This window comes from Myotis yumanensis, unplaced genomic scaffold (genome assembly GCF_028538775.1).
Source record: "Myotis yumanensis isolate MYYU_CA2020_CCGP unplaced genomic scaffold, mMyoYum1.0.hap1 SCAF_5, whole genome shotgun sequence".
Lineage (NCBI taxonomy): Eukaryota > Metazoa > Chordata > Mammalia > Chiroptera > Vespertilionidae > Myotis > Myotis yumanensis.
The window spans coordinates 80452625-80479395 of record NW_027223756.1 but is presented as its reverse complement, the minus strand read 5'-3'; the positions used below and the strand labels follow the sequence as shown (position 1 = coordinate 80479395).

At 54.8% G+C, this 26771-nt stretch overlaps 1 protein-coding gene across 4 annotated transcripts in view; it reads left to right on the top strand.

Annotated features, from left to right (window-relative positions):
• The window catches only part of MLLT1 (MLLT1 super elongation complex subunit), an 89683-nt gene extending 63161 nt beyond the window's left edge, over window positions 1–26522 (top strand). For 2 of the 4 annotated variants that reach the window (XM_070415932.1, XM_070415935.1), the window contains 9 exons: window positions 5227–5370; window positions 9126–9251; window positions 13059–13610; window positions 17974–18061; window positions 19868–19976; window positions 22832–22931; window positions 23223–23294; window positions 23490–23561; window positions 23804–26522. In XM_070415932.1, coding sequence (XP_070272033.1) covers window positions 5227–5370; window positions 9126–9251; window positions 13059–13610; window positions 17974–18061; window positions 19868–19976; window positions 22832–22931; window positions 23223–23294; window positions 23490–23561; window positions 23804–23932 — 1392 coding nt within the window. In that variant the 3' untranslated portion in view covers window positions 23933–26522. Of the gene's footprint in view, window positions 1–5226; window positions 5371–9125; window positions 9252–13058; window positions 13611–17973; window positions 18062–19867; window positions 19977–22831; window positions 22932–23222; window positions 23295–23489; window positions 23609–23803 lie in introns of all 4 variants that reach the window. The other 2 variants (XM_070415933.1, XM_070415934.1) reach the window with 2 other exon arrangements.
• The last annotated feature ends 249 nt before the right edge of the window (window positions 26523–26771 follow it).

Here is a 26771-nt window from a genome sequence, read left to right as displayed (position 1 = left end):
AATCCCTGGCCCTGGTCAGGGTGTGTGCGGGAGGCAGCCAATCGATGTGTCTCTCTCAGATTGATGTTTCTCTCTCTCTCTCCTTCTTCCCTCCCTTCCACTTTCTCTAAAAAATCAATGGGAAAAAATCCTTTGATGAAGATTAACAAAAAATAAAAATAAAAATAAAAATCTATTATTGGTCCTATGGGGATGTTGCTGGCAGAAGCCCTGTAAACTAATGATTATATCCCAGGGCTCTGATCAGATTCAGGTTTGACTTTTTTTTTTAAAGCCCAGCATATATGAACCCAGGGCAGCCGTGGGCAAACTACGGCCTGCGGGCCGGATGCGGCCCGTTTGAAATGAATAAAACTAAAAAAAAAAAAGACTGTACCCTTTTATGTAATGATGTTTACTTTGAATTTATATTAGTTCACACAAACACTCCATCCATGCTTTTGTTCCGGCCCTCCGGTCCAGTTTAAGATGGCCCTCGAGTCAAAAAGTTTGCCCACCCCTGACCCAGGGCCTGTCGTAAAGGAAAGTCAAACAGGCCCCAGGTACAGGTGTGGGCAGGGTTAAGATGGTGAGGAGACAGCCCCAGGGTTCCTGAGGAGCCAGGCTTCTGAACTGCCAGCAGTCTGAGGTTACTCTTTCATTTCACCCAGGGTTGGGTAGTAAACCCAGGGGTCCTCCAGGGTCAGCCCTGCTAGCTGCACAAGGGGCAGGGCCCTGGAGACAGCCCCAGGGAATAGAAGGGGGTTCTGAGGTGGTGGAGAGAGCAGCATTGAGAGCTCCCAGCCAGCCCCGTTTGCCTTGATGTGCCCCGTGCCAGGGCTTGCCTGGCCTGTGCGAGCTCTCATGGTCTGGACTCCCCACACACTGAGGACAGGTGCACACACACTGGCTTTGGTAGCTAGCACCAGTTTAGCGAGTTCCTCCGCATCTTAGTTTGCTGAGGTCAGAGAGAGATGCTGGCCTGTAGCCAGTGGCCTGGGAAGTGGGTGGCTGCCCACAGCCTGGTCTGAAAGCAGTTGAGGCAGGCCTCAGCTGCCTTTGCTGAAAGTGTGGCATGTGTAGGGCTCTGGCTGGACTAAGGATGTTTCTCTGGGAGTGCCGGCCCCTCTGGCAGTCTTTGGAGTTTCTTGGCTTATAGAAGCGTCACCCTGGTTTCTGCCTTTATCTTCACAAGGTCTTCTTCCTCTGTGTGAGCCTGTGTCCAAATTTCTCCCTTTTATAAGGACAACAGTCATATTGGATTAAGACCCATCCTATTGCCCTGGCTGGGGTGGCCCAGTTGGCTGGGCGTCATCCCATGCACCAATGGGTTGAAGGTTTGATTCCCAGTTAGGGCACATGCCTGGGTTGCCTGCGTTGCCTGCTTGACCCCTAGTGGGTGACTTGCAGAAGGCAGCTTATTGATGTTTCTCACTCTCTCTCTCTAAAAAAAAAAAAAAAATCAATTAAAATATTTTTTAAAAAATACACTTTGAATGTGGCCATTCCTCACTGAGTATTCTGCTGCCTCTCTGGGGTGCTGTGGTGTTGCCTATGTCTCAACTTTCTCTGGAGGATGGTTTCCCAGGGGCTGCCCTCCTGGAAGTTCCCAGGCTTCTCCGGCTTGTCCAGAGGGAGCTCCGGTCAGCCTTTCTCAGGGTGCTTTGAGCCACACCTCAGCTGCAGGGCACACGCTGGTCTCTCAGCGAGGACTCTTCCTGGCCCTGATGCTGTCCCCAGCTTTGCCCTGCACCGCCCATCTCTGGGGAGTCATACAGAACTCTTCCTGGTCTCTTGTTTTGAGCTGTTGCCTTGACCTGTTTGGTTTGTGTGGGCAGGAAATCCTCCTAAGGGATTCCAGAGAATACTGCCTGCCCATAGTGAATTTTGGCTCCCCACTGACCAGCCACGTGGCACCGGGCAGATTACTGCCCCTGTTTCAGTTTCTTCATCTGTGAAATGGGGACAGTAAGAGCACCTGTTTTGGGCTGTGAAACATTCATACAAAATAAGTGGTTGGAAAATGCTGGCCACTGTAAATGCTCCACGACGTGATGTTATATAGTATATAGTCCGTGTCATGTCAGTATCACTGTTGTGTGGTGACTCTTCACCTTCAGACCCCAAGTATTCCCATCACTGCTGTGAACACATGGCAGGTACCCATTAAGTTTTTGTAGGGTAAATGAGTTTGTGGGCACATTGAACAGACACAGGTGCTTGGTCACTGCCAGACTCATCGGAAACAAAAAGGCTCCCTTTGTCCATAATGCTCACAGTTCATTGGACTGGGTGGACAGAAAACAGACCTTGATTAGTCCTACTTAGGAGGGTGAATCGCACACTGTGATTGGGGACAATGGTCTGAGAAGGCTTGTCAAGGGATGAGTGCCATCCAGGGGAGAGCTGGATTGGGAAATAGAAGATGGAGGCGTGGCCTGAGATGACTGATTGCACTGGCTGTGGTGACGGTTTGGCCTTTGCTCAAGGCTCAGAGGGAGGCCATTGGCAGGTTTTGAAGAAGTGGGTTGGGAGTGAGCCAAGAGATGGTTTCAACTTTGTGGATTAAAGGGGGGCCATAGTGGAAGCAGCTGGACAACCAGCTGGAGGTGATGGGTGGTCCAGGGAGATGAGGAGCCAGGAAGAGGTTGGACCTACCACGAAGCCAGAAGGTAAAGCTGTGGCTGAGCATGAGGTCAGCCAGGGAAGGCAAAAAGGAGAGGACGGTCTGCTTCTGAGCCTTGGGGTGCTCCTGCATTTGGCAGAGCCATAGAATACCCTTTTCCAGTGTCCTTTTCTTGGTTAATCCTCACCCAAGGATATTTTTCTCATTAATTTTTAGAGAGGGAGGGGGGGGAGAGAGAGGAAAAAAAAAACATCGATGTGAGAGAGACACACTGATTGGTTCTCTCCCTAGCATACCCTGACCAGGGCCAGCACTCTATTCACTGCGCCACACCAGCCAGAGGGATCCACACATTGTGTCTGTTCATCTGTAGATTCTCCCTCTACCATTTTTTTTCTTTGTAGTTTGTTGAGGAAACTGGGTCATTTTCCTGTAGGTTTGATATTGGCTTTTTGCTGCTTCAGTCCCTGTGGCGTTCATTTAGCACGACCACCCTGCTTTGTGTGTTCTGTGTCGCTTTGAGCTTGAGTCTGGTGAGATCTGCCTGGGAAGGTGGCACCAATCTCATCTGGTGGTCTGTGTGTGTGATGTGGGCAACAAATGACAGCAGCACCTGAATTACTGACTCGAGGGGTTATGGAACCGTGATGGGTCAGTCCTTATCCACACAGGAGCTGGAACATAACTGTGCAGCTCGCCTCTCATCTTCTGTGTGGTTACGCTATGGAGAGGCAGGACAGGTGCTTGAGTTTTCCTCCCCTTCATTTGCCAGTTTCAAACCCTGCTCCCAGTCATGCTGTCCTGAAGGCTGGGTATTGTTTTTCCCCCAGAACATGGATCTGGGTTTGTTATTCCTGAGCCTAACCTTTGGACCTCTCCACCCCAGGATGCAACACCCTCCAGTGACAGCCAAGGCCCTTCTTTCCAGTCACCTGCTGTCACTCCTCTCCATCTTCCCCTTTCAGCTTGCCATGTGACTCTCAGGGCTCTCAGAGAGGATGCTGTCCCCACCTCCTAGACCCTTTTTGACTTCACCAACTCAGCCATTCTCCAAGCTTGTCACAGGGCCCAGGAGGTGTTCTTGGCCCCTCCCCTCCCCCCTAATGAGGGGTCAGGCCCTTCTCAATTTCATTCTTTTGGCAAATACGGGGTACCTCCCCTGGGCCAGCACCTGGGGGTGGGGGGTGGGTGGGAGTGTAAGACAGGAATCCCCAGAGCTCCTGCCTCCACGAGCTTCCCAGTTTGGTGGGGAGACATGCCCTTTGTGACAAGTGCATTCCTAAGGGTGGGCATGGGGTAGTGCTGACAGGGGGGCACCTGCCATGGTTAGGGGCATAACAGTGGCTTACTACAGAGCATCTTTCTCCTCCTTGGCAAGACGTTGGGAGACAACTGATGACCTTGGGCCAATGGCTCCGTGGTGTCAAGGCTGTCTACCTGAGACTCTCCTGGCTTTCTCTGCAGTCCTCCCGTGGTTGACACCACACCGCCAGGCATTGCCCACAAGGTTGTCAGGAAGAAAAGAGGTGCCGAGGCTTTCCCCCTGCACATTACAGTACTTTTGATTTGGGAAGGAATCTACCCACAAGTCCACTCCCGGTCTCTGGATTTGCCTGTTCTGGACATTTCATATAAATGGAATCACACTGTGTGGCCTTGTGTGTCTGGATTCTCTCACTGAGTATCATGTTTTCATGGTTCATCCACATTGTAGCAAGTGTCAGAGCTTTACTCCTTTTTATGGCTGAGTAATATTCCATTGTCTGGATGGACCACTTTGTATTTATCTGTTCACCCATCAGTGGACGAACACTGGGTTGTTTCCAGTTTGGGCTGTTGTGAATCATGCTGCTATAGACATAGATGTCAAGTTTTTGTGTGGATATAGGTTTTCATTTATCATAGGTATATACCTAGGAGAGATATATGGGTGATCTAATAGGTATTCTATTTTAACATTTTCCCAGATAGTTTTCCAAAGTGATGGCACCATTTTCCATCCTCACTAGCAATGCACAGGGATCCGGTTTTTCCTCACCAACATTTATTTTCTGGTTGTTGTTGTTTTTAACAATTGCCATCCCAGTGGTCTGATTTTGATTTGCAATTTCCTAATGATTAGTGACTTTGAACATCTTTTTAGGTGCTTATTGGCAATTTATATATCTTTGGAGAAATTTCCCTTCTGGGTAAGGGGTGGGGTAGTAGAATCATGGACCTCAGAGCCTGCGATCAGGTCTCAGCACTGTCACTTAGCAGCTGTATGTCTCTGAGCCTTGGTTTCTCCATTTGTTGGCCAGTACTGAGAGGGCTCAAGGGGTAGTGTGTGCATAGGGGCTGTACAAGACATCAGCAAGAATATTTCCATTAACCCTCCAAAAGCATCATTCTTAATGATTTCTGCTTCTGTTGTGGAGACTGCTTTGCTGGGTCCTCTGCAAAGATGAGTTAGTTCATTTTGGGTAACTGGGTAGATGAGAAGTAGGCACACAGAGAGATGTGGAGGCCAAGCAAAGAAAAAAGATAGGCAGGCTGGCACTGGGGAGCAGGCGTTCACCTCTGTCCTGTAGCTGTGTCTCGTCCATCATCTGAAACATACTTCCTTGTTTTCTTTATTTAAGGAGGAGCCACGGAAGGTTTGTTTCACCTATGACCTGTTCCTGAACCTGGAGGGCAACCCGCCTGTAAACCACCTGCGCTGTGAGAAGCTTACCTTCAACAACCCCACCGTTGAGTTCCGGTACAAGCTCCTGATGGCTGGCGGGGTGAGTGTGCCAGAGCAGGTGGGCCCTGCCCCTGCTCGAACGGATGCATCTTCTCTGTCATGGATCCATCTCTACTCCCTGAACTGGGAACTTGGTGCTGGGGGCACCTTGGGATCTCTCAGGCATGTCTCTTCAGCCTGTGGCTGGGCACCTGATACTCAGAGGGGCAGGTTGCACAGGTAGCACCTGGCAGCACTGGATAGGACCCAGGTATCCCGAGTCTGTGCTGGGATGTTGTCAGCTGGGAATAACTAGTTGCTAGTTATCCCTGTAGCTTCCTGGTTGGCTGTGATTAATTAGCATCTTCTTCCATAAAGTAGGGGGAGGGTGGGGGAAGGAATGGGTGTGAGACCAGCCTGTCAGTGTGGCGAGGCGCTGGAGCCAACTTTTAACCGGATTGGCAAGGCTGTGCTGGAGCCCCATCACCTGGGGAAATAGCAGTGGCTCTCTGCAGGGTCCTTGGTGATGCATGCCACCTGGCAGTTCTGTCCTTGTGAGGCCAGATGAAGGTGTCAGCTCTCAGAACCTAGGTCTCTAGTGAATCGTGTGGCCAGCGATCTTGGTATGATGGCAGAGTGCCAGGAGCATGTGTCAGCTCTTGGAGAATGGGGGTGGGGTGCTTGGTACTGATGGATGATTGGCTGTGGAGGAGGCAAGACGCTTGGCTGCAGGCTGGACTGTGTGTGCCGAGGGAGGTGGCAGGCTGAGGACACAGGATATCCCAAAGCCACCTGTTAGTGAACATTTGCCTTGCTGCCAGCGGTGCCTGCAGTGGAGGATTCAGGTCCAGGTCATGAGAGAATGTGTGTATGTGTGTGTGTGGCAGGCCCACCTCCCCAGTGAATACAAGGAGTTTGGGCTGAATTTCTTTGGGCCTAGGGAGAAGTCCTTTTCTCTTCATTTAATTTAGTTGTTGTCTTTTATTTAAAAAAATGAAAGGAGTTATTTATTTATTGCAGAAAATTTGAGTAACTTCTTCCACGTTCCTAACAAAAGATTAGTCTGGGATTTGGACCTAGCATGTGATTGCTAATGGAGTTTAGTAACAGAACAGGGGGCATTGGAATATATTGACACAGACACTTGTCTGGAAGTTTGCCTGGGAGTTCTAAAAGAACCAAGGAAGTGGGGAGGAGTTTCCAGGTTCAGCATCCTCTTCAGCTCTGCCTCTCTACCTTATTTTCCAAAGTATTTCCCTGAGGTGTTACGCAAAGGTTCTAAAGTCACATCTCAGGGAGACAGACACTCAGACAGTCAGCATTCCATGGGCCTCTTAGAGCTCCAGGACCAAGGGACCGTCCCCCTGCATCAGGTTTTCTTTGCTCTGAAAAGATGAAGGCTTACTATGCATCATCTAACCCTATAAAACGGGAGGGGCAGGGGAGGAGGAGGAGGAGGCATGAGGCATTGAGGGAGAGAGGTTGGGATGGCAGGTCCGCCTTGCAGTTTGGGAAGGGCCAGCCCAGGAGAGAGGAAGGGAGAGGAGGCCCTTGGGTGCAGGTGTGGTGGTCTCTGGGGGCACTTTTCATCCTTGGTGAGGGCTGCCCAGAGAGCTGGTTGTCTGGTTAGGAACTTTCTTTCTTGCCCTTTGGGGCTTGCTCTGGGCTGATAGCAGAACAGTGTTCTCGGGTCTTAGGAGCAGCCTGGGAGCTTTATGGGACAGTTGCTCCCGAGACCTGAGTTGTGGCCCTTGTGTTAGCCAGTCTGGAGCTCTGAGAGTTCCCATTGGGGCTGGCATTTACCATCTGGTGTCAAATGATCACAGACCCATCTGTGTTGACATTTGCTAGAAGAACTGGAGGACCATGCGATCTGTAAGTTGATGAAAACTGCTTTCTGTATCGCCCCTCTGGGGGCACATGAGTTCTGTAATTCCTCACATGAGGTTCACATACTTCCTCAGTGGTGACCAGAGTGGCTTGACCACTTTTCTAGACGGTCAGAGGCCAGTCCTGCTTGTCCCCTCAGCATCGTATCTCATCCTTTGCCCCATCAGCTGCGAGGGCCTGTATTTCCATAGAGTGAGATGCGTCCTCATGAAGCCCTGTCCTGCAGGTGGAAGTAGATTTATTTATTCACTTAACTTTTTTTTTTCTGAAAGATTGTTAAAGAAGGAGAGAAAGATGCAAGGCCTTCACTACATTGTCTTGGCATAGCATCAGGATAGGATATTCCTGTGAAGGAGAGAAGAGAAATGAAAACAAAGGAAAAAAGCACCGTCTTCAAGGGAATGGACTCAGACCTCTGAGGGGACCTGTCTGTTCTCTGGGTTAGGCTGTCGCTTCTCTAACCTTGTGCATTGTCCTTGCTGGCCTTAGAGTGTGGTTATTTCCCAAGACCTGGTGATCCTCAGCCATGCTGGCCAGGGTCAGGCAGGTTCTGGGCGCTGTGTTATAGTGAGACGGGCTCTGATGAGCAACTCAGCCTTGGGCCTCACTGCCTCAGAGTCAGGGGTGGGGGCTGGAGTGGCACGAAAGGCTCTGCTGCCCTCCTTTCAACCCGGTGTCCCCATGACCATGACTGGGCATTATATCAGCCTCCTCAGATGAAAGGTTGAGCTTGTCAAGAATCCTAGGTGCTCAAGGTTATTAAAGCTAAATTAATTCTTTCTTTCTTTCTTTCTTTCTTTCTTTCTTTCTTTTCTTTCTCTCTCTCTCTCTCTCTCTCTCTCTCTCTCTCTCTCTCCCTCTCCCTCTCCCTCTCTCCCTCCCTTCCTCCCTTCCTCCTCCTCCTCCTCCTCCTCCTCCTCCTCCTCCTCCTCCTCCTCCTCCTCCTTCTTCTTCTTCTTCTTCTTCTTCTTCTTCTCTCTCTCTCTCTCTCTCTCTCTCTCTCTCTCTCTCTCTCTCTCTCTTTCTTTTCTTTCTTTTCTTTCTTTCTGTGATCTTTATTCTTTTGTTCTGTTTTGTTGCTATCTGGAAGGCTCCCTCTGAGTGGTAGTGTGAACTTCCAGTGTCTATGTTTTGAGAACTTGCCCTCGGGTTTTCTCTCCCTTCAGCAGGTGCCACAGGAGCCTCACTGGACCTGGGCAGGTGTTGCCAGGAGCACCTCTTGGCAGGAGCCCAGATCCTTCCTCCTCCTAGTAGTTAACAAAGGCAGAGCTCATGTCCCTCTCCTGCAGGCTCCAGCGAGGTGGCTTTGGCAGAGAACTAGGCCTGCCCCCGTGCAATTTCCTCTTGCCTTGGCTTCGCTGCTCGCTCCCTGTTTCAGTCAACTTTATTCACCTGAGAGTGGAGGAGTGAGGCTCCCCCAGGAGATGCAGGACCCGGTGAAGTCATGACACACACGTCCCACAGAATTTGCTTTCTCCGCCACATGCCTTCCCAGAGGGGTGTCTGCCTGGCTTCTCACCTTTATGCTTCTGGTCTTTCTTAACTGCAGCATGCAGGCCGCTTTGGCCACAGCTGCCTCCTTGTGCTTCTCACACAAATTGCCAGTCTTGGTGCCAGTCTTTTAGCATGGTGCCCTCCTCCCCGAGACTGTGCCAACTGTACCTGGACCCAGCCATCCTGGGACCCTGCTTCTCTTTGCTCTCCACCACGAGCCTGCTTCGCTCTGAGCACTCAGCAGCCAGACCTTCACAGAGGAAATGCCGTGGACTCTTTGGGAAAGTGACGCTCAGGCTCTCCCTGGCTCCCCCCCAGAAGGAAGCTTGGACACCTCTAGCTGCACTCCCGCAAGCCAACTTCCTCTTACCCATCGGATTTCCAGCTTGCCTCCTTGCTCATTGATAACATCTGTCTCTTCTTTATCACTAGGTGATGGTAATGCCCGAAGGAGCAGAAACGGTGTCCAGGCCCAGTCCTGACTACCCCATGTTACCCACAATTCCACTCTCTGCCTTCTCTGACCCCAAGAAGACCAAACCATCCCACGGCTCCAAGGTTAGTGAGGTGGAAGGCCCAGTCACATGGGAGCACTGGGGCCCAGCAGAGGGTCCTGGGCTCAGGGTGCTCCCTCTGCAGAGCTGGGCTCGGTCCCTTGGCATCTTTCTCTTGGAGCGCTCTGTGCTCCCTGTGGCTGCTCTCTGCCACTTAGTCAGAAGGGTCAGCCCCTCCTGGGGTGCATAGAACAGCCTGGTAATCACAGGCTCTTCACCCTGTTCCTCTTGAGGCCAGAGAGCTTGCCCTGTCCTCCCCCCTCCCTCAGAGTCAGTGGGCTTAGGACCACTCAGACAGAACCCCAAGCTAGTCTCACATGGTTGGGAGCCATGGACAGAGTGTCCACTGCAGCTACCACTGTCTACCTTCTCAGGTCTCCTGAGTGCAGCCAGGACACTTCGTCCATCAGGGCTGGTGCTTTCTCCGGGGCCTGTTCCAGGTTTGGCTTCTGTCTTTGGCAAACCTCCACAGAGAAAGCTTACTTGGGGGAAGAGCCAGGTAGAATCATGTGGGTGAGCGAGCTGATTTTCCCTAAGAAGAAACGCTTTATCATCCTCTCTCAGCCCCATCAGGTGAGTGGCACTCTGTCTTCCTGAGACCACTCCCTGAATCGTCCCAGAGTGGCTGCCAGAGCCCTTCTGGTGGTGTCATGATGTACACATAAACTCCTGAGTGTTCGTCCCGTTCCCCCGCAGCCGCCTACACAGCTCCGTGTCCCGGAGGCCAGGCTTCATCTGGCTCTCAGGGCAGCTGCTTGTCTTTCTGCCACCGACCCCACAAGTTTATCCACTTCTCAACTTTGCATTTTTCTTGTTTCACTCATCTGTTGGCTGTTGTGGGCCTGGGGCATCCCACATGGGACAGCTTGAACTCTCAGGCCAAATTACAGTCTTATTCATCAGCAATGCTGGAAGAGAGCGACATTACCCAGACAGAGTCTTTCTGGCACTTTCCCCAGGCCAGTGAGTCTCTGAAATCCTCATCCGACTTAAGCCCTTAAGTATGGAGCGCAGTCTGAAGGTCGTCCCCATGCCAACCTTCTGACCCATCTTTCCTGAGCCTCATGGACATCAAATGGAAGAGAACTTCTTTCTAGAGATCTTGGCAGTTTCTCTCTTAGCCACTCAGTTGTGTGGAAGTCCATGCAACCTAGGAAGGATAGAAATTGTCATTTCTTCTGTATGTGTCATTTGTGAGTCAACCAAAACCTCATGAAGAGATGCCCTGCAGGTAGTGAGGACACTCTGGTGGCCAGTGGAGTTGCATCTGTTGGAGTTGCTCATGTCTTCTCTCACTGGAATGTCTTTGTGACCACCCCCAGGAGTTCCCAGGCCAGATGGGCATATCTGCTAGGCTCAGAGGCCTGTAGGCAGGGTCCCTGGTCTCCACCCCTCCGTGTCCCAGAAACTTTCTTCAGCCACATGGGTGGTGTATTTTAGGAGGCTCTTCTGTGGGTTTCTCAGGCAGCACAAGGCAGATTCTTCTCTGCTGCAAGCCCCTGTTCCTCTTGAGGCCAGAGGAGGAACCTGTTGTCCTCCCTTCTGAGCCGTTAGCCTCACCTGCTCTTCTAGGAGGGTAGAACCTGTGTGCCAACCTCTTCCTCCAGATGAGGACCTCCCTTTGGGTACTGGCTGTACCACCCAGATTGGTTCTCTGCTGCCTAGACCCAAAGAGTCTGATTGCCAGGTCTCATGCTCCAGGCAGAGGAGACTGAGAGGGAAGGGCTTGGTCATGCAGGGCCTTGCTTGTCAGGGTCCCCAACCTGGAGGCCGCTGGAGAGTCTGGCTTTTGGAGCCCTAGGCAGATTGGTCACTGGTGATCTGTCCCCACCTCATGTCTCCTCAGAGGGTAGCATGGAAGACACGAGTTGGAGCCTCCGGGCAGAGGGTGGGGCTCCTGAAGGCTCCTTTTCGAGGATGGTATTCCTTTTATTCCCCACCTCACAGCACCCCTGGATTTTCATATCTGTAGCTTCTCCCTGTCTGAAATCAGACAGTTGGCCTGGATGACCTTTCTCTAAAACTTGGTTCTTAGACATTTTGCTTCATTGATGGCTTTGAGAACGTGACTGTGAACGATCACATTACTCTCGGAACTCCGTGTGGTTTCAGGGAGCCTGCTGTGCAGACCCCCAGGTAAAGAGCCACTGCTAGGAAGGCCCTACTTGCTGGGCAGACCCTGGGCGGCAGTGGAGGCTTGTCCGACCCCAGGTCTGGGGGACCCGGTGGGAACTGTGCTGAGGCCTTTGACAGATGTTTATTGGGTGTGCTTTTGCCCTGCCTGTTCGGGCTGGGGCCGACTCCTATAGCCTGGGGTGTGTATAGATATTTTGAGAAGAGGCTGGAATCACATATGAGGTCTGCATCTTGCTTCCCTCCTCAGGGGAGTCGATTGTTGGAGAGAGGAGTCCCCAGGGACTGACCCCATTCCACACACCAGCCCCAAAGGAGATGCCCCTTTAGATGGTCAGCTGGGGCTTGTGTTATGAGTACCCCTTCCCACTGCCCTGGAGATAGAAGAGCCAGGTCCAGGGCACAGGGGCTGATGTTTCTCCAGGGAGGCAGCAGGAGCCTATGACCACACAAGGCTGTCCCTGAACCTTTGACACTGATGTGGGTTATGGATTTGCAAGAAGACAGTGAACAAGTAGATCTGAGGTGGTCAAGGCTGTGCCACCTGTCCTTGTAGCTCTTTATTGTGAGAGTCTGTCAGGTGGGCTGGGAGAGCAGGAAGTAGAGGCCCTGCTGCTGGGCATTTAGCTGGCTCACCCATCCTCTTAGCACATAGGGTGAGCTGGTAAAGTGTGGCTGCCTCGGGTGGTGCATGCCACCCTCAGGGTCTGGCTGCTGTTGATTTCCTGGTGAGCTTTGATCTGGAGAGCCGCTGAGCCCAACTGTGCACCTGCTGACTGAGATGGGGGCAGAGCCCTTGGCAGCTGGGCACCTGTTCAGCAACCCTGGACATGAGGGGTGTTGAAGGGGTTTGACAGGCAGGAAGCAAACAAGGTGTCAGGCAAGGCTTCTACCCAAAGGGTACGCTAGCTGTGTGGGGGGTGGCTGCAGCCCCCATGATTGAGTGCTTGCTGTCAGCCAGGCCCCTGCACCATCACTGGCATGGTAGGAAGTGTGGGCGCACAGGGTTGGTGTCCCCTGGCCCAGCTTTCCCAGCAGCCTGGAGCAGGGCTGCTTTCTGCCTCTGTCCTAGCCAGAGTTCCATGACCTGGCTGATCCACCCTGAACCCTCTGAGTTTCCCAGGAACTGTATACATTATAGAAAAGCTGTCCAGGTGGTTTCAATTCTGTCAGGATTTGTTGGTCCTGCACAGCGCCCTGAACCCAGCAGCCACTCAATAAGTGCTGACTGTGGATCAAAGAACCATTATGCCTGGCAGGTCGCGCTGGTTTGGGGCGACCAGGCAGGAGGTTTAGTGGTAGGGATAGAAAGGGGCCTGTCTGCTAGCGCCCCCAGTGGGAGCTGCAAGGTGTCTGAGCTGGAGGGGGTCTGTGTATCTGTCTTTCTCTGCCTGACTCACTGTGCTGTTCTTGAATCCCTCAGGGAATGTCAGTTCAATTCAGAGGGGAGTCTTAGCCTGCAGTCACCTGGGACCTGCTGACACTTCCTAGTAGTTAAAAGGGACAGCTCCATTTAAAATTCTCACCTGCTGCCTTACTTCTTTGCTTTTTGGAAGATTTTCTCTAGCTGAGCCTGAATCCAGGTGGATTATACTTTGTAAGGGTTAGGGGCAGTGGAGCAGGGCGGCCTGAGATGCCGTTTGACTGTGTCTTTCTCCCTTCCCACCCGACATTTCAGGACGCCAGCAGGGAGAGCGGCAAGGCCTGCAAGGCCCATAAGACAGCCAAGGAGCACCGGGAGCGGCCCCGCAAAGACTCGGAGAGCAAAGGCCCCTCCAAGGAGCCAGAGCGTGAGCAGGCCCGGAGTGCCAAGGACGCCTCACGGAAGCTGGTTGAGGGCCGGCCACCCAAGGAGGAGAAGGCCCCGCCACCCAAGGCTGCATTTAAGGAGCCTAAGATGGCCCTGAAGGAGACCAAACTGGAGAGCCTGTCCCCCAAGGGTGGTCCCCCACCACCACCACCATCTAAGTCTTCCAGCAAGCGGCCAGCTACCACTGACTCACCCAAGCCCAGTGCCAAAAAGCAGAAGAAGAGCAGCTCCAAGGGGTCCAGGAGCGCCCCTAGCACTTCGCCCCGCACCTCATCCTCCTTCTCGGACAAAAAGTCGGCCAAGGACAAGGGCAGCACCAAAGTGGAGAAGATCAAGGCTGAGAATGAGCCCCGGGAGATAAAAAAGCCCCCAGAGGTGGAGGAGTCCAACTCGGAGGACGAGGCCTCCTTCAAGACAGAGGTAGGGTGCCCCTTTCCCCATCAATCCCTATCCTCTTTTCTGGCTCTTTGAATCCCCTGTCCTTATCAGCTTTTCTGGCTTTTTGCCATTGAAAGCCTTGCTAGCCCAAAGGTTAGATGAGGAGATTGGGATCTCAGCCCCAGAGCTCCCACTTGCTCCTTGTAGCTTTGGGCATACCTGAGCACCTCACTAAGCCTCAGTTTCCCCTTCTGTCAAGGATGATAAAGCCTAACTGTGAGGTCTCTGTGGAAATGGTGCTTAGGAAGGATGGTTTTGGTGGAACATGATAGTCTGGTACCTGGGTTCCGAGCTCTTTACCGTGGGAGCCCCTTGCATGGCCCAGGGTCTTGGTGGCCAGTTGGGGATCAGGGTGGGTGATTGTGTCTTACTGTTGTCCTTTCCCCGGCCACCACATGGTTGGTCTGGAAGCTTAATGCTGGCTCCATTCCCAGATGGCCAGTGGAGTCTGAGGGCCCACCACCCCTACCACCCATCCGCTGCTGCTCATGCAGCATAGACACAAGGATCTTGAATCAGCAAGACTTGTCTTCTAAGCATGGGCCAGTACCCCTCTCGCTGTGAGAGGCTCTGGGCTCCTGCAACAGTGTTTCCAGGTGGTTCTCTGAAGATGGCTGTGAGAGACCCCTTGAATCCCAGAGGAGCACATAGCCAGACTGCTGACTGGGTGGCCAGACCTCACTGGGGCCTTGGGAGGTAATAGCATCTCTGAGATTGTGTTTGGCATCTGGTGTTCCGAGAACAGGTGCCTGGGTGATGGTCGAATGGATGAATGGGTGGATAAATGAGGAGTGACCCCCTTACCTGAGGCACCGCCCCCATGACTGGTGACCTGTGCTGTTTCCAGATCTCCATTCACTCCCAGAGGCTGAAGTCTGCCTGCAGCATTGCTGCTGGGGCTCCACTGGGGCTTTGAAAGTGGCTCCGGAGATGAAGCTAGATCTGTTTTGTGTCAGCAACACCATGTCATCAGCATGTGGCTTCCAGGGGTACTCCGTTGGAGGCAACAGCATTGGGGGTGACGATTTGGTCCATGGGTAACTGTACCCACTGGCTTAGGGACATGGGGCCAATCATGCTGCACACCCAGCGCTCCTCACAGCCAGGAAACAATGAGCCTAAGGTGGCAGGACTTGGAACATCTCTTATTTAGAAGCTTCCTGGCCATTCAGGGCCATTTCAGTATCCTGCTCAGCTGCTGCAGGTTCTTTGGGTGCTCAACAGCACCCTGGTCTATCATCTGTCATCTGTCTGCTCAGCATCTGGAGCTCTGGGCAGGTGCCTTTCCCTCTTTCCCATCCTAGATGCTTCCAGGTGAGACCTTTTTGTACCCAAGGCTGGTGTATTTTCATTGGGTAAGAGATGGAGGCCGCCCCTGATGTCCCAGGTATCCATGCTGATGCGTGGCTGTGATCACTGGGGTGCTATGTGGGAAGCCTTCTCCCCCCAGCACTGCTGCTGAGAGTGGGCTGAATGTCTGGTATCTATGGCCTGCGGGGGGGGGGGGGGGGGGGTCTCTCCTGGCTGGAGCAGTGCATCCCAGCCCTGAGAGACTTCTGAATGACAAGCCTTAGCCACTCAAGGTCCATGCAGGTATGAGACCTGGGCCACCAACAGGGTGCCCAGGGCTCTCTAAGGCTGTGGGACAGTGACTCAGTGACATTTCCCAACCCTAGGATCTTGGTGAGGCACAGATACCTATGGTGGAGGAGTGAGACAGCCTTCCATAGCCGGGTCTCCCAGCCTCTCCCGACCATCCCAGGCTACCCACCCTGGAGGCAGGTGGGGCACCACCACTGGAGAGCTCTGACATTGCAGGGAACCTGAGTTGCCGCCTCCTGCTTAGCCAAGAGGGGGTTGAGGGGCTCCTTGTCTGAGTCCCTGGGCCAAGCCCCCAGCTCCTCCAACTGCTTCTCTGTGGTCTCTTTGGCCCGCAGGGTCCTTTTCAGTTAGGGGCCAGGAGTGCTGAGAGCCCGCTGGCCCCTCTGTCCCCTGCTGGACATGGCATGTGGCTGAGCAGCGGCACTCATCAGCAGCACTCATGACTCCTTGTGGGCTTTCAGATGCACACCTCTAGGCCCTTTGGGCTGAAATTATTTCTGCCCCTTGGATTTGTGTGGAAAGAAAAGGGGCAGTGCATCTGAGGTCGGCGGACTTGCTTGCCACCCCCCACCCCACACAGGTGCTGGAGCCACCTCTCATGGCTCCTACTTCCCCAGCCTGCAGCCCTGAGCCTACACACTGGCTGGCCGCCACCTGGGTCCAACTCCTGCCTTGGCCCTGCTTTTTGTGTCAGCCTTACAGAACCTGCTGCTCATGCCCTCTGCCCAGGGGGTCTGTCCAAATTCTCTGCCCCAGATGGCAGAGGCACAATGGGCATTGGCCGTCATGTGGGGCAGCAAGGCAGCTTTTAAAGAAAATATATTTTTTTAATGATTTCAGAGATAGAAACATCAATGATGAGAGATTCATTGATTGGCTGCCTCCTGCATGCCCCACACTAGGGATCAAGCCCACAACCCAGGCATGTGCCCTGACCAGGAATCAAACCATGACCTCCTCGTTCATAGGTTGATGCTTACCCACTGAGCCACTCTGGCTGGGCTGCAAGGCAGCTTTTACAGATGGGGGAAACTGAGGCTTAAAGCCAGGGTGGCCTTGCCCAGTTGGTGTCAAACCCAGGGTCAGAACCAGGACCCCTGAACCAGAATAAGAACTCAGGTCTGAATGCTAGAGGGCCACTTGTCCACAGACCCATTGCTGAGATTTGGGGGTGTCACACTGGTCTGTCACAGTGGGCAGTGGTTGATGGTAATCTAGGATTCTCCGATGTGAAGGCATGTGTGTGTGTGTCGGGGGGGGGGGGGGGGGGGGCGGGCTGTTAGCAGATGCCTGGAGCAGGTGGTTTAGGCCAAGGTAAACTCTAAAGAAGAGGCCCCTTAACTCTTCAAGTGACAGTGTTCTGTCCCTAGGTGGCCTGATTACTCTCTGGGTCTATTGAGTGAGCAAAGACTTGTGCCTTCCTAGGTCCCCTCTGTACCCTGGGAGCTGCCCTCAGCCCTCAGCACCCAGACCATCAGGAGGGACTTTCCTGATCCCTTGGGGGTCCGGGACTCCTTTCCTAGGATCTCCTCTCACATGACACATGCCAGGACTAAGCAAATGCTGTTAGGTGCCTCTGCCTGTTTCCTGGTCCCTTCTCTTGAAACGGGGAGGTGCCCAGAGGTGGCTGGTCCCAGCGCTCAAGGTGTTCCGTTCCTCCAGATGGTCCTCCCCAAAGCAAGAGGGTCAGACAAGCCCCAGCCCGAGGGCAGGCTTGCTAGGGGTGAGGCAGCCTCCCAGGTGTGTGGGGTGCTCTGGGCCAGGGTAGACTCTTGGAGCTGTGAACTTTGCCCTTCTGCCCTTCAGAGTCTCTGCCATAGACCCATGGCTTGCTGTGTTATGTGCACCTTCAGAACTGCCTGTTGGCAGAAACTAAGACCCCTGTTCTAGCTTAGTGCTCCATGCAGCAAGGCCAGAGGCCCCTTCCCTGAAGGGATCTGAAGTGACCAGTTCCTTTACACCCAGGGAGGTGCAGTCCCCAGTCATCTTACCCCATGTGTCCTAGGGCCTAGGGTGGAAGGTTGCAGGAAGAAGTGGGGGATGTGACCTGGTTGAGTACACCCTGTCCCCTACTGCTTGTCACGTGGCACATTCATCATTACCTCAGGGCACGTGGTGGGTGATGGCAGCACGTGGCAGGGAGACAAGCAGACAGCTTTTTGTCATCACTCAGCCTCGGGACTGGCTGTGAGGAAACAAGGGGCAGAATGAGAGCTGGGTCTCTGCAGTCACCGTTCCTGTTCCAGATCTTTCCTCTGTTCCCTGTGGCGCCACAGCGCCCATCGCCAGCTCTTGCCCTCATAGGAGGAAGGCAGGGCCCACAAACAGATGTGCTCCCCACCCCCCCAGCCCCCTTTCATGGACAGCTTGGTTCCCTGTCCTCCTGCTGAGGTGCATGGGAAAACCAGTGACTTGTTGAGAGCTTCTCCTGGAACTACTAGAAATTTAAAGATCCTCAGTGAGAAAAGATGGGCCATTGCATTTGAAATGCAAACTGGTGGTGTCCTGGGGCTGGGTGCCTACGGACTCAGGAAGCCATGTTCTCAGGAGTGTGTGCAGGGGTCCTCCTGTGTGCCTTGAGCCTGGCACCTTTGTCACCTTTTGAGTGCGTATCTGGGGAAAGACTCAGCTGGGTGTCATTGCTGCCAGGGCGCATTTCTTGTCCACTCCTTTCCCTTGGACTGAAAGGTTATTCTTGTCTTCTCTCCCCACTGTCCCACCCTACCCCCGTTTTGGGGTGAAGTCCGCCCAGTCGAGCCCATCCAACTCCAGCTCCAGCTCTGACTCCAGTTCAGATTCGGATTTTGAGCCATCTCAGAACCACAGTCAAGGTGGGTGATACAAAGGAAAGACAGGATGTTTCTGTGGCTTACTGCTGTGGGGGCAGCCTCTGACTCCACCTGGCTGGTGGGGTTCTAGGTTTGTTATCCAATCACAGGGACTTACAGGCAGTTTCCCGTAACTTCTATGGGGGCTCACTCCATGCCTGAGCTTCAGCTGCTGCCACTGTCAGAAAAACCCACTGGTGCCTTACCCCCAGGGAGGGGGTGATGAGGAGGGCCTAGAGTGAGGGGGAAGGTGGAAATGATGGGGAGGCTTGGATGAGGGAAGTGAGGGATGGAGGGCAGGGCAAGGGCCTGAGCTGAACACCCTGGGCATTTCTTCAGTATACTACTGCTTACCCAGACTGGGCTCCCAGATATCCACATTTGTAGCTTGTAGAACTTCAGGGAGTGTATAAAAAGAAAAGCAGAAACAGTTCACCTGAATGCCAGCCAGGTGTGGGATATATCACTCCTGGTGACCTTCCCCTGAGCCTCAGGACACACTGTCTGTATGATGAGGGCTTGGCGATGTGCTGATGAGGTGCTGGTGCTTGCGGGCCAGTGGAGAGCAGCCCCTTTCTGATTTGGGCCCTACCCATAGCCAGACACCCTCCTCGCCAGCTCTCCCAGAGGGAGGCAGGCATCAGTTCCTTTGCCAGCCCTTCCACACTGTCCCATTAGAGGACGGCTCCTGGATGAGGGCAGGAATGCTCTGCTCCTGCAGTGGGTCTGGCTGGCACTCAGCAGTCTGCATTTCTGCCCTTTCCCTGCAGGACCCCTGGGAATGGAGAGGCTTTTGTGGGGGGAGAGGGCATAAAGCCCACTTGGCTGTCCCAGATCAGGGAGGGCCTTTCTCAGGTGCCTGGCCACTCCCAGCCTGCGGGACACAGGTGTGAGAGGGGGCATGGAATCCGCCAGCCCTGCCGACCCTGCTACTCACCCGCAAACCGGAAGCATTTCTTCTGGTGGATTGGGCCGACAGTCTCCTCCCCCACAGCCTGGAGTCCTTTTTCTTGGGTTGCAGAAAGCTGGAGGAGGAGAGTGTATTGGGAGAGAGGCGGGTATTTCTGACCTGGAATGTAGATGTGCAGTCTCTGAGGGGGCGTGGGGGATGGGGTGCAGGAAGTGCACACTCTCTCCAAGGGTTCTTATCTATGGGGAAGGGAGGGGGAATCTGCTGAAGTGGGATCATGTGACCAAGGTAATTGAGGGCTTTGTGTCCCTCTGTTGCCTTGGTAACAGGAATATAAACCAAAGATGCCTCTGTCGGGGACTGGAACCAGGTGCTCTGGAGAAAGGGGAGGACGGTGGGCTGGGAACAGCGGAGGGGGTTGCTGAGGCACTGGGCAGGCCTGAGTAGGGGCACAGGCTGGTGAGGCATCCTGTGGCCCCAGGCTCTGGCTGCCTTGCCCTCCCAGCAAGGCTGGCTGGTCCCGGCTCCGGGCAAAGGCTCTGATCTCAGCACTGGGAGCAGAAGAGGGGTGCTCTTTGGCTTTGGCAATGGAAGGGCCTTGTGATTCTGCCTCGGGCCAGGGTCCAGAGGCCTGCGAGCAGGGACAGGAAGGTAGGGGTATGGGGAAGCCAGAGGGTCCTTTAGGTAGAGGGTAGTCTTGGGGACAGTCCTTGGAGATGAGTGGCAGGCCCCACATGGCCAGAAGGACTTCTACGTGGGTTTGTGTGGGTGCATTTTGGGGATTGTGGTGTCAATAAGCTCATGTGGCCCTGGAAGTGGAGGGGACCCTGCAGGGACCCAGACAGAGCCCTAAACCCCTTCTTCTTTATCTCTCCTCCCTTCCTTGCCACCCTCCCCAGGACCCCTGCGCTCCATGGTGGAGGACCTGCAATCTGAGGAGTCCGACGAGGATGACTCTTCATCAGGCGAGGAGGCTGCCGGCAAGACAAATGCAGGGAGGGATTCCAGGTGCCCGGGCCAGTTGGGGTAGGGGGGTAGGTGGGGGACCCTGGCAGCTCTACTGGGCTTGTGGGGCCTTGAGGAGGTGAGGCGAGGACAGAAGTATTCCTGGGGCGCATGCAGAGGAAGCATCAGAGCCTACTGGACAGTGCTCTTGCCTAGGGCTCACACAGTCTCTCCTGTTATCTAAAGTGGAGGGATCTTAGGTGGCTTCCTTCCTCCTGTCATAGAAAGGTGTGGGCTACCTGGCGGGAAGGGGTGGGATGTTGAGGGGGAGAAGTCCAGGCACCATTTGAGAAGTGGGGAAAGGCTGTGCCCAGTAGCCCTAGGGCCAGTCCTGCTCTGAAGCAGGAGTTGGGGTTGGAGTGGGAGGTAGGCTAGTTCCTCTGTTCTCGGGTCTTGAGATCTTTTCCCCCTTCCCTACGTGTGTGGCATAGGTGAGGACAGACTCTGAGAAATGTCCTGTGGACACCCCCAGACCCTTAGAGCGCGTCCTTTAAGGATGGCTATGCATTCTCAGCCTCTTGCCCAGAGCAAATGCCAACCTTGATTCCAGGCCCAAGGAAGGGCCAGACTCAGGGGTCAGGAGCCCAGTCGGGCCCAGATTCAGCACCTCCTCCAGGGCTCAGCAACTCATTAAGCCAGGCCAGTCACCCGGTCTACACCCACCAGCACAGGGACGCCTAACAGGTGATTGCAGGTAGTCTGTGTCAGCCTAGCTCAGGGGTCCTCAAACTTTTTAAACAGGGGGCCAGTTCACTGTCCCTCAGACCGTTGGCGGGCCGGACTATAGTTTAAAAAAAAACTATGAACAAATTCCTATGCACACTGCACATATCTTATTTTGAAGTAAAAAAAACAAAACGGGAACAAATACAATATTTGTATTTGATGTGGCCCGTGGGCCGTAGTTTGAGGACCCCTGGTCTAGCTGATTAAGCTCATCATCCTGAGAATGTGGCTATGGAGGCTTTGTGGCGACTTAGCTGGGGAGGGGCCCAAGGAGACTGCCTGTCTCCCAGGACAGGATTAATGGCCGCAGCTCCTGCCTCTTTGTGCTGACAGCATTCGGTGTGGACTCCTGCTGGACACCAGGTGCAGTGGTGCAGGGACCAACTGTGTGGAAGCACGTTGAGTGTCCTTTTGCAGGGCAGACATGGAAGGCCTGGGTGGGGCTTCCCTGGACGCCGAGGGAGCCAGACATCTATTTTCAGGGAAGGGGCCACACAGACCTCGAATTGGCACTGCAGCTGGTTGGGAGGAGCTAGCCAAGTCCCATTCCATCCTGTTCTGCTCCCTGGGGAGGCCCACAGTCTGCATGGCCTCCAGCTGCCCCTGGTGGACCCTGGGAAGAGGGGGACACGAGGGGATGTCCAGGGCAGTGGGGCCAAGCCTGGGTCTGGCTGATGTGGTAGTGTCACCTGGGCATCAAGGAGTCACCACCTGCCTTCCCCACTGGAATGATTCAACTGGGAAGTGGGGGAGAGAGAGGTCTGGGTTTCAGGGGAGCAGGGGCCCCGAGGCCTGCTGCTTACAGTGGGAGAAGTGTACCCAAGTAAATGGACAGCCTTGACCTTGGGAGGAATAAGACAGGAGCCCCTGAAGCCCAGGCTCCGTGCTGCGTTCCTGGCACTGCTTTCACAGTGAGGTGTCTTAGGTAGAAGGTGGCAGGCAGGGCTTCCGGTGCTGCAGATATGGAGGAGCAGTTTCAGGCTCCTCTGTGCTGGATCAAGCCCACAATGTCTGTGAGGGACTGGGATCCCAGTGGGAGCCTCTCCCCAGGGAGGCCCCCAGAGGAGCAGGCCATTCCCAGCTAGGGGACGGGGCTGGAGAGGAATTTGCTCCCTCTACAGCCCCTCGCTGTGCTGTGAGAAATTCTGGAAAAAGCTGAAAGGACTGAACCAACTTGTGCTATCTAGACTGAGACCATGAGAGAGAATTAGGACTCTAAAACAGCCGTGGGCAAACTACGGCCCGCGGGCCGGATCCGGCCCGTTTGAAATGAATAAAACTAAAAAAAAAAAAAGACCGTACCCGTTTATGTAATGACGTTTACTTTGAATTTATATTAGTTCACACAAACACTCCATCCATGCTTTTGTTCCGGCCCTCCGGTCCAGTTTAAGAACCCATTGTGGCCCTCGAGTCAAAAAGTTTGCCCCCCCCTGCTCTAAAGAGAGGCTTTCCAGTTCCAGCCAGCCTGGGCGTTTGCACTTTTAACTGCACCCTTGCCTCCTGAGATAGTGGTGACCATTTGTCGCTGCGCGTCCACTCCTCCCCTGTGCGCCCCTCCCGGGACCTTTACAGGTGCGGAAATGGAGGCGGACGTTGAGGACTCGCCCAGGGCCCTGCCTCCCAGGAGGTTTGAGGTTGAGCCACCTCCAGACACATTGTGTTCAGGGCTCCAAGGGCTCCACCCAGATGGGAACACCTCGATGTCACCGAGGAAGGCTGGCATCCAAAGCGCTCAGGCTAAGGTGGAAACGGCGTTCCCTTCGGTGCACGTGCAGGCTGCCCCTGGCCGCAGGAGTAGCAGGGGACACGCGAAGGAGCAGAGCCCAGCACCATGCCCCATCCTTCCAGCTGCAGGGTATCCGTCTGGTGCCGGCCCCGGGAGACCTGCCTCATGGGGACGTGCCTCTTAGCGTGCACACCTGTGGCTCTGGGCTCTTTGCCCTTTGAAGGTGGCTTCGGCACATTCTTTTTTAAGTCTGTAGTGGCTGCCTAGAGCCAAGTGAGGTTTAGGGGCAGCACTCTTTGCCCACAGGGAGGGGTGTCCCATTGTCAGGTGAGTCTGAGTCAGGCACAGGTCTTGCAGCAGCAGGGTGGCGGAGGCCTGACAGAGCATCGTCTTCCTTGTTCAGGTTGAGCTTCAGTGATAGCGACAGTGACAACAGTGCTGACTCCTGCCTCCCCAGCCGAGAGCCCCCTGCCCCCAAGAAGCCACCCCCTCCCAACAGCAAGGTGAGTCCAGAGGGCACTGGTGGGCAGGTTGCCATCACGTTCTAGAGGCAGGGCTGAGGGCCGGGCCATTATTGGTCCTGGGCCTGGGGTTGTCCATGGGTCCCAGGCAGAGAGAGGCTTTGCTCACCCCCAGGTCCCAGAGGTGTGTCTGCTCCCCATGATGGGCTTCCCTTAGAGTTGGAGGTCAGAGGAAGGAGGGCAGGTGGGCCTGGGGAGGTGGGAGAGCCTTTGGGGGGCTGCGGGAGAGGCATGGGTAAGAGCTGAGAGCACAGACCCGGGTTTGTCCTGCAGGCATCAGGCCGGAGGAGCCCCGAATCCTGCAGCAAGTCTGAGAAGATCCTCAAGAGGGGCACCTATGACAAGGTGGAGGGCTCGGGTGGGGTGGGGGTAATCCCGGGGCTCCACAACTGGATGGGTCAGCCCAGGTGTGCTGAGGTGCTGGCCTCAGCAGCATCAGACCAACCTCTGTCCCGGGTCCCCAGCTGTGATGGGCTTCCTCAGGGCTGGGCAGTTGGAATGGCTGAGGCCACCTGCTGAGTGCCTGTTTGCCACCCCTAGGCCTACACAGATGAACTGGTGGAGCTGCACCGGAGGCTGATGGCCCTGCGGGAGCGCAACGTGCTGCAGCAGGTACTAGGACGGAGCCCGCCCTGCCCTCGGTTCTGCTGAGGACACAGGTTATCACACATGAGTCCCTGGGACAGGGGGTGCCTGTAAGGCCTGCAGGCTGCTAGAACCCCTGGCTGCATCCCCAAGGAGCCTCCTTCTTCTCCTCCTTCTCTTCCTCCTCTTCCTTGGGGGTCTGCTGGAGGGTGGGGGACACCCCAGCCCAACTTCCTATCTCCTGAAGCCACCTTGCCACCTCCTTCCAGATTGTGAACCTCATCGAGGAGACCGGCCACTTCAATGTCACCAATACCACCTTTGACTTTGACCTTTTCTCCCTGGATGAGACCACCGTGCGTAAGCTGCAGAGCTACCTGGAGGCCGTGGCCACATGACCCTGGGCCAGATGCCGGGCCCCTATCATCGGGGTCCCGGGAGGCCACATCCGGACCCCGCCTGCCTTTCTCTCTCTCGACTCACTCGCCCGCAGCACTGCCTTAGTGACCGCCCTGTCCTCGGCCCTCACGGCCAGCTGCACTTTCCTCGTTGGCTCCCGGCCTGCCCTCCCCACCAGCTCACCGGGAGCCCTGGGGCCGAGGGGGCCCAGCGGGCGCTGCTGCTGCTCCCTGATATTCAGGGGCCGTCACCTGGGTTCCCCTTGTGTTGAAGGCAGCGCTGGGCCTCATTCCTGTATAGGGGAAGAAATGTGCCCGGCGGTGGGAGCCCTGCTCCGTGGTGGGATGTGGGGCCTGGTGTCACTGGCCAGGCCTCTCCAAATGGTTCAGACACACCGCACCCCAGGACCTCAGAGGGTCCAGCTGCTCCAGGCCAGGCCTTGGCTCGTCCTCCATGTGAGCCGGATGCAGCCCCTCTCTTGGCTCTCACTGTGCTGGGACTCCATGCTGTATAGTTGTCTCTCTATTATGTATGTACGTATGCACTGTAGGTACCAGAGCGGTTTCCGGGTGTGCATTTCTGTGGCAGCAGTGCACGTGGGGGGTGGGGGTAAGGTGGGACTTTAGGTTAAGATGTCTCCACTGGTCTTGTCATTGGACTAGAGGCCGAGCCGGAGTGCCCACTGGCTTTCTCCAAGCGCAGGGAGGATCCCCCTCAGTGGTACCAGGGCGCCTCATCCTCCTCCTGGGACTCAAAAGGCACAGTCCGGGCCTGTGAACACTACGATGGAGCAGTAGGTCCTCAGGCGCCTAGTCAGACTGACAGCCGTCACCAGGAGCAGACCTCCCAGCTCCAGCCAGCTGCAGGCCACCACTTGTAACGGTGCCCCGGGCCTCGGCCTCTCCTTTCTTCCATAGGATCCTCTTCCTCCTCTCTGTTATCGAGTCTTCAAACTTTGAAAAAAATGAGCTTTTGCCAAATAAGACGTGATAGTTTGTGGAGTATTTTTAAGGAGCGTGAGGACTCAGAGCCAGCTCCTCTTGCCTGGGCCCCGCCGGTGGCAGGCCCCCCCGGGCACTCCTGTCTCTCTCCGTTTGGGCTTAGCCCTCCGACACCTGCCGTTCACACTCGTCCAGAGTCCCGAGACTCAATTCCTCGAAGGCCTGAGATTCTCCAAGGTCCAGGCCGGTTCCTCCTCCCTCTGGCCCACCTTCCAGGGTCAGAATGCCCTTGTGGAGTCAGCCCACCTTGGGTGGGGATCCTGATAGGCTGTTTGCTCAGCCTCTGTTCTCCCAGACCTTGACTCAAGACTCCTCCAGTTCCCCCAACTTTTGCCCTAAACAACAGGTGGGGAAAAGGACTCGGGGTCCAGAGACGGGCTCACCTCTCTCCAGCCCACTGTCAGCCCCTCTCCCCGGTTCCCGAGTTCTGATGTGGGTGACCCTTCCCTGTGACCCCTGATCCTCATGTCTGTGCTCCGATTCCGTCTGTCAGGCAGACCTTGAACACTCCGGGTGATCCCCACCTCCAAGGCTTCCACGAATTCCAGCCTTCCTGGTGAGGCCCCAGAACTCTCGGGGAAGCCCGAGAACTTTACAGGAAACCATCGTGACTCCTCGCCGTTCACTCAGATTCTCTCCTGACCCCACTGCCTTGAGGCATTGAGAAGAGGGCAGGCCTGCGTGGCAGGCCCCGTGCTGTCACCGTCCCCTTCTCCTGCCAGGCCAGCAATACTCCAACGTGGGCGCCATTCTTCTCTGGAAACTCCAAGACATTGGACGGAGGAACTGGCTGACGTGGGCTGCTCGAAAGGCAGCAGCTCCCTGGCCCTCTGCAGAGGCTGCCAGGGGTCACAGGCAGGAGCCTCCGCTCAAGGGCACTGGTCCTTCTCTATGAGGATCTGCTGGGAAGGGCTGCAGGCTTCACACGGCTGCCAAGACAGCCTTCTGCTTTGGAGCCTGGCTCTCTGGCTCACCCTCGGTGTCAGCAGCATCTGGCCCTTTCTGCTGTTTCCGGGGCCTTTGGAAGCACCGACCCATTTCTCAGTTACCTCCTCTGGCCAGAAGGCCTCCAGTGCTGTCCTCTGGAGCTGCTCTGGGCCCAGTGCTGGCCCGTGACCACCTGATGGACATGCCAGGCAGCCAGGGCTCTGACCATAGCATTCCCAGCTGCTCCCCTACTTACCCCCCAGCTGCCTGGCAGCTGGGCCCAAAAGGGCTCTGGGGACGCTTCCATAGGAAGGGGCAGGCACTTTGTGATTGCCGCGTGTTTAGTGTTAAGCCCCCTGCCCCCAGTGCGAATCTGTGTTTTGCTGTCTCCTGAACAAAATGTAAACCAACACCTGAAAGCAAAGGTATCGAATACCTTTCTTACCCGTAAGGGTTTTTACCAAGATTGTGTCTCACTAGGAACTAGGACACTTATCAGCCTGAGACCAACTCCTGGATAAAAGGAATAAGGAGAATTGTGTTTGTAATAAGTTACAGGATTGTTTCTGTCCTGGATTTTAAACTTTTTTTGTTAAATTGTGAAATTATGGAGGAATTTTATAGGAAAAAAAAGTGAAATAAAGTCAGATGGGAAAGCAGACCTATGAGTCTGTTTGGTTCCTCCTGTTTTGGAGTTGGTGGGTGGGGGAGACACCAAATACCTTGGTGCCCTTTGTCACCTCTTCCTGTTCTAGTGCCAGGAAGAGCTGAGAGGGTTGGGGCCAAGCCTGGGAGGCAGCAGGAGGGAGCAGGCGAGTATGAGCAGGTTGGCCTCCTGGAGGACTAGAGATAGTGCCACCAGAAATCCAGGAGCGACAAGATGGCAGAGAACTTGGTCTGGGTCTTGCTG